This window comes from Drosophila obscura, unplaced genomic scaffold (assembly GCF_018151105.1).
Source record: "Drosophila obscura isolate BZ-5 IFL unplaced genomic scaffold, ASM1815110v1 contig_194, whole genome shotgun sequence".
NCBI lineage: Eukaryota > Metazoa > Arthropoda > Insecta > Diptera > Drosophilidae > Drosophila > Drosophila obscura.
Genome location: NW_024542783.1, coordinates 289,360 through 302,537, shown reverse-complemented (window position 1 = coordinate 302,537; position 13,178 = coordinate 289,360). Strand labels below are relative to the sequence as shown.

General features: G+C 40.9%; 1 protein-coding gene across 3 annotated transcripts in view; it reads right to left on the bottom strand.

The window, feature by feature from the left end:
* LOC111076627 (E3 ubiquitin-protein ligase hyd) overlaps positions 1 to 13,178 on the bottom strand; it is a 42,502-nt gene that overhangs the window by 10,261 nt on the left and 19,063 nt on the right. For all 3 annotated transcript variants that reach the window (XM_022370491.2, XM_022370489.2, XM_022370490.2), the window contains exons 7-9: positions 6,412 to 9,870; positions 6,208 to 6,352; positions 5,907 to 6,140 (exon numbers count right to left, since the gene is read on the bottom strand). In XM_022370491.2, coding sequence (XP_022226183.2) covers positions 5,907 to 6,140; positions 6,208 to 6,352; positions 6,412 to 9,870 — 3,838 coding nt within the window. The remainder of the gene's footprint in view (positions 1 to 5,906; positions 6,141 to 6,207; positions 6,353 to 6,411; positions 9,871 to 13,178) is intronic.

Below are 13,178 nucleotides of genomic sequence, written 5' to 3'. Positions count from 1 at the left end.
GAGCGAAGTCAGAAAGGAATCGAGGAAGCTCTTCAATAAAGCAAAAGTGACAAACACACAGGAAAGTTGGGACGAGTATCGCCGCAGCTTCAATACCTACAAAAACACCTGTAGGAGGGCGAAAAGGGAATCATGGGCAGCCTTCTGCGATGCCATAGATGGTACCACTGAGGCCTCAAGGCTTCGACGCGTGCTGTCGAAGGCACCCACCACACCAGGCCTGCTCCGCAGCCAGGACGGTACCTTCGCAGAGAGCAGCCAAGAATCCCTGGAGCTCCTCATGAGTACTCACTTCCCGGGTTGCTCAGATGTCACCGGTGACGAATCCAACGCCACCAACGACACTGAGGATCATCCAGGAGAGGAAATCGAGGATCTCATACGAAATATAATGGCACCAGACAAGATTATGTGGGCCATTCAGTCCCTACAAGTCACCGGGAACGGATGATATCCGACCAGCCATGCTGCAAGCAACTTGCCTGCACCTACTACCATGGCTGAAGAAAATATTCGAAGGATGCCTCCTAACTGGGTACGTCCCCCATGGGTGGACGGAGGTGAGAGTGGTCTTCATCCCCAAGGCCGGGAAGATAAACCACATCTCCCCAAAGGACTACAGACCCATCAGTCTGTCGTCATTTTTGCTTAAAACGATGGAGCGACTGATGGATCTATATATAAGAACCAAGCTAGACAAACAAGTGTTCAGTGGAGCTCAGCACGCCTACCTCAAAGGTAGATCAGTTGAGACCGCACTACACGAAGTTGTTGGGCATATTGAAAAGAGTCTAAGCTATAAGGAATATGCCTTGGCGGCCTTTCTAGATATAGAAGGGGCCTTCAACAACGTCAGGATCGAGTCAATAACGGCCGCACTGGCCAAGATTGGCACACACCCGACGGTAACCGGATGGCTAGACAGCGTTCTCAGGAGCAGAACGATAAGCGCCAATCTAGGCTCCTCCTCGTCAAGAAAGACGGTCACACGAGGTACTCCGCAAGGGGGAGTTATATCCCCTCTACTGTGGAACCTGGTCCTCAACGACCTCCTTCTTCAGCTGGGGAGGAGCGGATATAAGGTTACGGTCTATGCAGACGATCTAGTAATACTGGTAACGGGTAAATTTCTGCCCACAATCAGTGACCTTCTGGAATCTGCACTGGGCACTACCGCCAGCTGGGCACACCAGAACGGTTTGGGGGTCAATCCTCAAAAAACAGAACTGGTGCTGTTCTCACGAAGATATAAGATACCGAGTTTCAAACTACCAGCAATCGGTGGAACGACACTCGAGCTATCGAGCGAAGCCAAGTACCTTGGTGTCATCCTTGACTCCAAACTCTCCTGGAAGAGAAACACGGAGGAAAGGAAGAAAAAGGCAATGGCAGCTTTCTACACCTGTAGGAAGACTTTTGGACGAACATGGGGCTTACAGCCGCACATCATCCATTGGATGTATACAGCGGTAATAAGACCCATCCTGACATACGGAGGCATGGTATGGTGGGAAGCGGTTAACACCAAATCCCACCTGGAGAACCTCCGTATCTCTCAAATCCACCCCACAGGCAGCTCTGGACACCATGTTAGGCCTGGAACCGATAGACCTTCATCTTAAGTGCAAGGCTGAGACAAGTGCCGCTAGGCTATTAGCCGCGCAGTTCTTCAAGCCATCGCCTTATGGCCACGCCACTATACTCCGTATGGAAGATAGTGGAACGGCCAGGTGGAGTGACTACTGTGTCTCAGAGTTCTCATGGAAAAGAAACTTTAAAGGACACATACCGGATAGGGAGAAATGGAAGAGTAACACTGTCCTGGGGCAGAACGAGCTCTCCATTTTCACCGACGGGTCAAAGACGGCCGAAGGGACAGGAGCTGGAATCTTCTCCGAAGAACTAGCAACCAACATATCCCTAAGACTACCAGACTGGTGCAGTGTATTCCAGGCGGAGATATATGCAGTATGGCAAGCGGCAAAGTTGGTATACACCTTGGAGATACCTCCGAGGAACATAGCAATCTGCGTTTCCAGTCAAGCTGCCATCAAAGCCCTGGTATCCTGCAAGACCACAAGCAGACTCGTACGTGATACGGTGGACGCACTAAACCACATCAGCGCGCACTCAATCACACTCACGTGGGTTCCGGGTCACACCAACATAGCGGGCAACGAGAGTGCGGACGAGTGTGCCAGAACTGGATCGGCCAAGCCAATGGCGGACGCAGTCAGCGACATAAGGAGACCACTACGAGACATCATCTCGCAGATGATGGGCCGGGCCAGAACGAGATCGGACAGGAGGTGGAACACCACACCAAACTGTGAGATCTCTCGCTCGCTCTGGCCCCACTACGACCTTAAACGCACCAAGACTCTCCTAAGCTTCAGGAAGAGTCGGGTGCGAACACTGACGGGCGTTATAACGGGGCACTGTGTCATCGGCCGCATGGCCACAAGGTACAGACTGCCCCACCATGACTTCTGCCGCAGCTGCAGGGACGAGGAGGAAATAGAGAGCATCCAGCACCTTCTCTGCAACTGTCCTGCACTCATGGGGAGGCGTCACCGAATACTCGGTGGCGCCTTCTACGAAGATCTGGACAGCCTGGCAAACATGCCTCTAGAGAAACTGGTGCTCTTTATAGAGGCCTCGGGATGGTTCGCGAAACCTCCCTAGACACCGGACAATATCCCGTGACGAGTGTGGGCATCACAATGGGCAGACTTTCCTCCGAGTGACCTCGACTTCAGTCGAGCAGCCTTATAAACCTAACCTAACCTAACCTAACACTGTTATTTGAGCAGCTGATCACAGTAAAAAATGACAAGTAGGAATTCGGTGGTTCCCAAAAAATTGACTAAATGTCAAAAAGGAGTATTGCGCTCTGCTCATATACTTAAGCCACCTTGAGCTAAAATCGTCAAACTTGTGTTTTTTCCGGGAAAGTTGTGCTAGTTATTTTCTAAACTAAAATATTGATAACTAAACAATTTGACCGCTATGGCTAAATATAAAAATACAAATCCGGCCGAAAGAAAGCTAATATGGGAATATTACGAAAAAGCAAAAGTATTCTACAAATTTGTAAGACTTTACATTTTTCACGTGGCAAAATCAGAAATGCCATTGCATTTTATAAGAAACATGGAACCTGGGAAAAAACCACTTTAAACGACGATAGACGGATTGCCAAAATCAGTAAAGCCGATCCGTTCTTGATTGTTCTCTGACAAATCAGAGGTCAAATGGTGGCAGATTATGGCGTGAATGTGTCAGCTCAGACCCTAAGAAGACGGCTAAATGAATATTCAAAAAGGTCCCAATTTTTGGAACATGATTGTTTGGAGCGACGAATCCAAGTTTAATGTCTTTGGGAGTGATGGTAAACCATATTTACGACGTCCTCCCAACAAACAATTGGACCCCAAATGCACGAAGAAGACCGTTAAACATGGTGGCGCTTCGATTATGGTCTGGGGCTGTTTCACCGCATCGGGCGTAGGTCCCCTAGTGAAGATAGAAGGCATTATGAACGGCGAAATGTACAGGTACATCCTTATTAACAATTTATCTGGAGAATATGCCGATAATTTGCCAATTGCCTGGATATTTCAACAGAAAAACGACCCGAAACACACCAGCAAGATAGTCAAGTCGTGGCTTAACCAAGAGGCAATCAATGTTTTGCAATGGCCACCGCAGAGCCCCGACTTGAACCCCATAGAGATCTTGTGGGGAATTCTTAAACAAGTCGTTGGCCAAAAAAAACCAGTAAATAAAAACGATTTGTGACGAATTTTGCGAGAAGAATGGAAGAAAATCACCCCTCAACAGTGCGCACGTCTTGTAGATTCAATGCCAAAGCGTTGCTCCGCTGTTCTTAAGCAGAAAGGTCATCCCACTCAATATTAAAGTAAATTTATTAAAAGTATAAGGAATATTGGGCAAATTTTAAATTTTTCAACCATTTTTTTCCAGGTGGCTTAAGTATGTGAGCAGGACATTTTGGAGATGGTCTCCGATTTTTTAAGTTTTTCGTTGAATATATATTTTTATAACTGGGTTATTCTTCTATTAGAACACTGATATATAGAACTAATGTGACACAAAAAATTGGAGCTGTGAAATAACAACTTTTCTTAATTCTCGTTTAAATTCTTGGTTGAAGTCTTGTGGCTTAAGTCTATGAGCACCACTGTATATGTTAAAAGTTGTCTCTTTATCAGAACTAAGCTGCTCTGAGCATTCTTTAAATGGCTTCAAAAACACTAACAATGAACTGATCACATGAAAATCTATTTCTGACACTCTTTTCAGCTCATTCTTTTGAAGAAGTAAGCTCTGAATTTCATTTTGCATATCGTTTATGCTGCTATGAATCAGAGAACAGCATTGGGTGATTGCAAATAGGTTTATACAAAAAAATCACCCGATTAAACTGACTCGGCGTTGATACACACTTGCATGTGCACATATTTCCAGATGATTTTAAATCACTCAACCTTTGCCTTTTTTTATTCTGGCTGAGTTTATTCATGCTCGTTCGTTTTTCGGGTGTCTTTACTTCGGCTCAGCAATGAGCCAATACGATTATGAGCAAAGACGCAAATGAGTAAAACAAGACATTACAAAGGAATTTTTTCTCAAGAGGAGCCCGAAGACCTCTTCGGCTGGAAACGATGAAAACACGGTCCATGCCCACATCTAACTCACACGTTCCTTCTCGTTCTTTTTAAACCCATACTTAAAAAAGTGTTAATGGGTATATTGTATTTGTGGTAAAAATGGATGTGTGCAACGCAGAGAAGGAAACGATAACTATTTTAAAATAATCGGGAAAGCCACTGAAATCTGCAGAGATTTTGACACCTGGTTTGGTCTCTGGTTTCCTTAACGAAAGAATTATATTTGTAGCACAGAATTGCTCTTTCAAAAATATTTTTTTTCTAAATACCGTTCAGAAATTAGTACCCCCACAAATTAGAACTGTCCAGAAAATTCAACCGGGCATATTATTGCATTGGCGAATACGAATTAGAACCTATGGTTCTAATTTCTGAAATAATTTTTTTATTGCCCACGCAGTTTTGCCTTTTTGGTTGAAGAAAACACAAAAATGGGAGTTCCCGAAATTTTCGTGGTGTATACAATTCGGTCATATGCATGTGTGAAGGACAAAATATAAATTTCAAAATAACTAAAAAGTCATTTATGAATTTTAGTGTGTTTAATTAATTATATATTAATAAATAAAAACTGGTTAGTATTAAAATAATGCTTGCGAAACTATTTAAAATGTGATACATAAAATAATTCAAGCCGGATGATTTGATCGCACAGTTGACACGGTTGATATTGAATGGTTTTATTAACGGCAAGCAATGGGCGCGTTCAACAGCATAACTAAATCAGCGCTCAGTGATGCATTTCATCCATCATGTTTTGAGTGCTAGTGAACGCATATGTTGCATACCATACAATCGCGACGTCGTAAATACAATCTGCTCAGAAACTATCGAAATTGGCTTCAGAGCGTCGACACGCTCACGTAAAATTATATTTCTTAGTAAAACATTAGTATTCAACTAACTTCATGATATTTTACACCATAAGCTTTGTTTATTTATTTTTCTTTGCGATTTTTCGCGTCCCTAAACGATATGTAAGTTATCGATGTAATCCATAAGCAATCCATCATAAGACAATGTAGGGTACTATTTTCACGCTCCATTTCTCAAAATCTGATGCATGAAAATCACTTATCATGTGCGTTCAAAAGTTGTGCTGGTGAAAACTCTCATTGCCTCTTTATTCTCTCCAAATTTTTGGATAATTTACAGAATGTATGTACGTATCAAACGGTACATTTAAGAAAATTTTAGAGTAATGTAAATCACCTGTTTCGGATCCAGCGGTTGCACCGGTTGGAACGTTTCTTTGCACCTCCTGATTACTTTGGTTGTCATCGGAGTCTGATTCAGTCTCAGCGTCATTAAAAGTAAAATCATTATCGCTTTCATCATCCTGGAGACCATCCTCGTTTCGTTGATTTTCTATCAAATCATCGTCTTGAGTATGAGAATTTGCTTCCCGATTTATAGCTTCTTCCGATTCTGAAGCATCGCGAATTGCTGAATAAATTATTATTAATGTTAAATGAATTTGAAATAAGTATAAGAAGCCAAAGAAGGAACTCACTCTCCATTGCGACAACGTCGTAGTTTTGCTGTATATTAAAACTAGTACTTTGATCGTTTGCAGCATCGTGTCCCAATATTTGCTCGGAAAGGGGCTCTACATTCGACGGTGCTAACGGGTCTACGCTGAATAAATCATCCGAGTTCTATAAAATTGTTTTATTAGAGATACGCAGCTTTGAATGAAAATGTGAGATATACCTACATCAAGGTTTGATGATGACATTGTAAAAGGAGCTGTGGGCCTCACAACACCAAGTCGTACTGGAGCAATTAGAGCTTCAGAAACCTCACATAGTTCTTCAATAGATATTCTGTGTAACGTCTGAAACACTTTCACACAGCTTTGAACATATTTGTTACACGCAGTGTGTGGCTTTCTTTTTTCTGGATTTGGTTGTTTTTCTAAATTAAAAATTACGAACACACGAGCAACGGAGCGAACAAAGCGCCGTGCAACTTCCTCAGCTTCTTTACATCGATTAGTAATACCGATGTTTTGTAGCTCGCGTACCAATGTAAGCAGCAAAGTGTCAAGATGGTCGCCTGTGCACTTTACAATTAAACTGTGAGTAAACTTGTCCAGAAGTGTAGAACCATTCTGCGTCTGCATAAACGTGTTGAAAATATCCGGACTATGGCTTTCCGAAACGTTGCTCGCAGAATTATGTATATTTACATCACTTTTTTCAGCTCCACTCATTATCATGCAGCGTACTGCATTCCAGTCAATTAAGAGCCGTTCGAGTGCTTTTCTTGCAAATTTCGGTGGTTCGAGATCATGGTCTGGCATTTCACTATCTACGTCCAGCGAGGAAGACTTTCGATTCGATATAACTGTGTTGCTTCCATTCGTGCTCCCTGTAGTATTCCCGACATTACGAACCCTAACATTGAAACGGTATTGTCTTTGCTCCACAATTTGTCTACCCACAGTCTGTATTAGAAATAGTAGAATAGATTCTCCTTTAGAATTGAATTTCGTGACCAAATCGGTACAAGAAACTAGTTTGCAGAGCAAAGCAAATCTCTTTGTGAGATTGCCAGCGATAAGTGCCTTACACTTGCATTTTTCCCAGCAATCACAATAAGCTGTCGGTGCTGTCCGTTTTAGCTTACAATCATGACCTTTGTGGCATACTCGAGCGCACTCTGTGCAGCAGCATAATGATCCAGTCAGACCACATGTCTTACATTCGAAAATGTTTTGGTTTATATGATCAGCCCCTGTCCAAGTAAATGAGCATGTATCATTGTAACATATCACATGTAATGGTGATTGATCCGCTGGAGAACCGTTGGGAAAGATCATAGATTCCATAAGCTGAAAATCTTGATCAGCAAGCATGAGAATTGTGTTCAAAATGATAATCCCTGCTTCATAGGCGCGACATGAAACGGATAACATAAAAGCAGTTTGACCCTGCGCATCTTTGGTACTTAGCATCTGGTACAGGTAAGGCCGCAATGCAGGACTGGCGCACATTTGTTGCAAAATCAAGAGTGCATGCTCACGGCGTTGTGATAGATCAAATGTGTAGTTTGGGGACCCTAATTTAATGCTTGATAAAATTGAACTCTGGGTAGAGGACGGAACTACTTTGGAAATATCTTCAATGCTGTCAGCGATATTTTGCGATGAGACACCGCTTAGATTGCTAGCTGAAGACACTTCTGCTGGCCATGGAACATAAGCATGGTCTTCGTTTCCGCTGGCCGTTGGATGACTGGTTTGCTCAGGTTGATCAGTGTTAATAAGGCGTTGCATCATATCACGCAAATGAATGCGATTATCTCTGGCAGCAGATGAGCTTATTCCAGCCGTCATCGTGGCGAAACTAGCGCTGTCACTGGTAGTAGCCGCATTCGCTCCAAAAGCGTTACCGCTGACATATGGTGGTGCGTTTGCAGATGGAATAGAACGTGTGACCGAGAGCCCAGCCGAAAGTGTCTTTTTATCAGAGCTACTACCAGGAGAATCTGCATGCGAATCCTTGTTGGAGGTTGGGGCACACATAATAACGCATGCATGGAATATGTTACGAGCCCCATCGCAACGCTCTTCGACAACTAAAGCAGTGTCAGTGTGGTCCTCCTTCTCGAGGCGCGTTAGAGCAGCGAAGCTATTCTTTATGTCACATCGTAGTATATGCGGCATGAGTTTTTGTGTGTCAAAAAGCAAAGCTGTCATGCACACCTTCGACTTAAGGTTTAACCCAGAAACCATTGCCGGTAGCGGTATAGTTGCCATGGTAATTGATTTTACTGGCGGTAAATCAAACCACTGGGGATCTTTTATTGAGCCAAGACAGTCCTTTGCTAACGGATACAGGGCACCATTGCCATCCCTGAGCACAATAGTACTGTTATTTCCACTGCAATCATTATTGCAAGCCATTAGTATATTCGTAGGAGAGCCGCCAATAAATGAAGCGCAGTCTGTAGGAAAGAGGCAGTTTTGCTCTTGCTTGCTGTTATACAAGTTGTACAAACTGTAATGTATTTTGCCGAGTACCTTTTTGATTACGTGAATCCCTCGCATATCAACAGCTAATGTGAGCAACTGAACGCCAGCTGTATCAGAACCAACATTCATTTTTTTGGGTTGCTTTTGCAACCAGTCTGGACCCCGCGTGGACATTACAGTTCGAAAAACTTGTACATCTTCGCGCCGAAGAAGTCGGCATTGTTGCCAGTCGTCTTCTTTGCATTCGTCTTTGGATGTTGAAGCTGCATTAGATGCCGTATTCAATGCTGGAAACCGAACGGCTACAAAGTCGCCATCCACTTTTAGAACTTTTCCAATAGGGCCGACCTTATCTTCAACAAAAACAACGTCTTTCAGCTGCCATAACTCTTCGTCTTTTCTGCTCTCTTGATTGGTGTGCGAGTCCTCTTTTGAAGTCATTCTCTTCGTGCGTTTGTGTGATGTAACACTCCCAGTATCACTGCAAGTGCTAGATGCCGGTGATGGTGGTGGAGGCATGTCGATCCTATCTGTTGATTCCTTGCTTGTTGAACTCATTTGACCATTTTTACTATTGCTTGTGTTTTGCATGACAGTGGCCTTCGAAAGATCCTTATCTGTCGAAGTTCCTTGGATATTTGGGTTACTCACAGTTGCTTGACATTTATCTGTGCTTAAATGAGTGCTGATATTTATAATTTTCATACGACACACATCAGTAAAATTCCAAACAGAGTTTAACAGTTGCCCAACTTTGGGTACACCGTTGGAACATGTAAAGCCAATTGATCCAGATTGATATATGGGACATTTTTTCATTATTACCTGCGCACCTACGTTAATATCTGTTACAATAACCTTAAACGGTTTCTTTGTTTTTGTTCGAAATTTGTCCCACAGATATCGGCGCTGATCGAATGGAAGAACGCCCCACCAATATATGTTGTTGTTGTCCGTTCTAACCACTGTATACAATGAACAAACATAAATATTTGTTATTGGATCTGAAATAAATTCATTGAAAGTGCAACAAGTATGCTCCAGCTTGGCTCCAAGATATCCCAGTTGTTCGTCCATCCAGGTGGCAACTCGATTTGACTCAGTCACCACGGAACATCGTATAAAATTAGCTGAAATATGCACGATCCTTTCGTTAATGTTGAGTGTCAAGGTTTTTGGGTGATAAATATTTTCCACCTGAAAAAAAAAAAATTGTTTCTTGTTATCCTAACGATCAGGCTGAGGATATAAATATGGCTTGGTCGGTGTGTAAAAGGTAGAAATTAGCAGTTTAGCTTTTCATGTAGGAAAAAAATAGGGTTATGTACACATAGAGCCGCGCCAATACCACGCCTTTACTTTTATTCCAATTAGTCAGTCAGTAAATGTACAGTTATGGAGGAAGCTACTTTCCTTACTTCCTTACTTTCCTAAATTGTATAAGTCAACAAAAAAAAAATACCGCACAAAAATGATCAATTTTACATTTGAAAGCTTAATATTTCCCAGACTGTAAGCTGAAACAACATATTGCTTAGGTCCAATTTATAACTGCATTTATTAGCTTTTCAGAATGGCAAAGATAGTTCACACCAGATGTAAGATACCTAAATTATGTGAAAAAAGGAGGCGCTACCTCTGAAACAGCACACAAAAATAACCAATTTAATTAATTAATTTTATTTAACCTTTAATTCTTCAAAAACTCCTGGCCAAAATATGGAACGAAAACTGCGGGCTTCGTGCCTCATAATCAAGTTTGGCACGAAGTCGTGCGGCCTTCGTGCGTAAGCTAAAAGCCCGTTTGGCCCGAAAGTCCGCTAGGCCCGAAGAGGTTTGCAAAATCATATTAAAGACACATGCTTAACATGTATTTTATTTAGTTTGTGTGGTTTCTGAATAGCTGCTTTTGTGATATCGTCCAAAATATATACATATCAAGCCTGCGCGTAGAAAAATAGTTATAAAACACAGAGGATGATATAAAACGAGAAGGAACGTGTGAGTCGCTTCTGGGGACGCGACTCTACTTATACCCGTACTCAGTCAGTATATACATTTTTGAGCTTATGATTTTTTAGAATTTTAGAATATATATATATATACTTTATGGGGTCGGAAACGTTTCCTTCTCTGCGTTACACACATCCAATTTTACCACAAATAACTATTTTTTGAGGTATAAAAATATTACTACATATTTTATTGTATAGTTTTAAATATATTTATGGAATAAAACGTAATAGCAGAAATATTATTCCCTGATCAAAAACCTAGAAAGAATTTTTCGTTAAAAATAATGTGAATACTGTTTGATTTAAGGATGCTTTTGAAAACTAGGACATTTTGGTTCTATCTTTTGGTGTATCTGTTTAGACTTTTATATTGTTTACTTAGTTTTTTTCTTGATAAAATATTAAAACTATTTTTACTGTCCACATTTCACTGTACATCGATGCAGGCCAGTGTATCTGATGTATTCTGAAGCTGCACTGCCGCTCACGTACACGTGTACAAAATCGGTTGGGCACCAATAGAATTCTCCATTTTGCCTGTCTACTCACACCTGCCGATCCCTACCCTGTACTCTTTGAGTACCGGATATGAACACAACTACAATAATTTTTGGATGGAATATCCTGGAACAGGAAAAACTTTTATTGCTTGTTAATATTTGTTTGTACCTATTTTAAATTTTTCAAAACTGAAAATGAAAATTATTTCAATTTGTGATTTGTACGTACTCTCGTACCAGAGGTGTGCTTGGATTGCAAAAACCGGTATTCGAATTAACAATGTTCAAAAAGAATTGAACGAATTCGAATGCTACACCGCACTATGGGAAATTTGACCACTTCCAAACGCAACAATATTTTTTGGTTTAGTTTTTTGATGAGTTTATAATAGCAAAATTAAGGTTTTTGAAAAAATGGGCGTGGCAACTCCTATTTTTTAAAGAAATAACAATTTTTTTTGCATAAAAGGCAGTGATTTCCTATATGAAATGAATTAAACCGAATGAATATGAAAAAAATGTATTTTTTCATTATTCAGGATTTTATTCTTTGTTAAGAAAAAAAAAAATTAGCGTTCTAAGTCATATGTTTTTTTTTTGTAATGTTATTTTGTGTGAGTACCCTAAAAACATGGTATCGATCAATAGAATAGACTCAGGGGCTTAAAATTAATATAAATGACAAAATTTTTAAAAAGCTTTGATATAATTATTAGGTTTATACTAGGGGGCAACAAGCCCCTTGCTATTTGGCTATACACATTATTAGTTAAGCTTCAAATGATCTATATATATATAAATCTCGTGTCACGGTGTTTGTGGTTGAACTCCTCCCAAACGGCTCGAGCTATTTTTATGAAACTTTTGTCTTATATTAAATAGGTCTGCGCATAAGTCGTAAATTACTTTTGATCTTCATATTGCCTTTTAAATAACTTTTAAATGGGATTTCAAGATTTTTTTTTTATTACGTATTACTTTGTCTTAACTGTCATTGTGTTTTGTGACATTACATATGTTTAATGATTTTTGAACAAGTATTGCCTTGATTTAGTTGTCAGTGTTTATTTGCGATATAATATCGATCTAATATATTTCTGTGTGTTTGTTACGTTTGTTTGTGAATTTGGTTATTTTTTAATTGTGCTAAAGTGAAAGATGCCAGCAATACGAAAGGGGGCCCAGTTGCACCGGGTAACAAATAATGCAACATTCATGCGAAATAGGAGACCAGAAAGAACAGTCGAACAAGTCGAAGAAGATGACGAAAATGTGCCTGAGGGCATACCGCACTTGCGTGAATCTCAATCACAAGAGGTACAAAATGAACGCGTCGCTACATAATTGACAATATCACAGAAAATTACCGATAACATCCGCTTCGTTCCTTCGTATCGAATTCGCATACGAGCAAGATATTGAATATTCCGCACTTAAGAAAGTGTTGATTGCTATGAAAAGGCATGTCCCCATTGTCAAGTATAAACATGAGTCAAGTGGTATGTGTTGCGCATGAGGAAAAGTACAACTACTTGAAATTGAGACACCACCGGAACCATTGAACAGCTTGCTTAAAGACAAGGATCCAGAATTAAACATCTTCCAGCAGTCAGTTCGAAAATTCAATTCATACTTCCAAATGACATCGTTCGGTGAAACAGAAACAACAATACTGCGGCAAATGGTCAACAATACAATTTCACATTTAAAATCAAAGCGTACCACAAAGTAGGCTCTTTGCTGCCAATGCCAATCAAAGCACATGAGTTTTAACAAATATACTTCATGGGTGGTGAGGACATAAATCGCGCACTCACCAATCGCGTAGATGCACGTTGTGGTTACCATAACCTCAGGTTGGCAATAGCCAGGCGCATAGTTGTCGAGGTGGACAAACTACTAATCATCACAATGAATTATTGAAATTATTCATCAAGCTAAAATTGAAGTCTTTAACCCATTCCTAGCTATTGTACCCAAGGGAGTACAA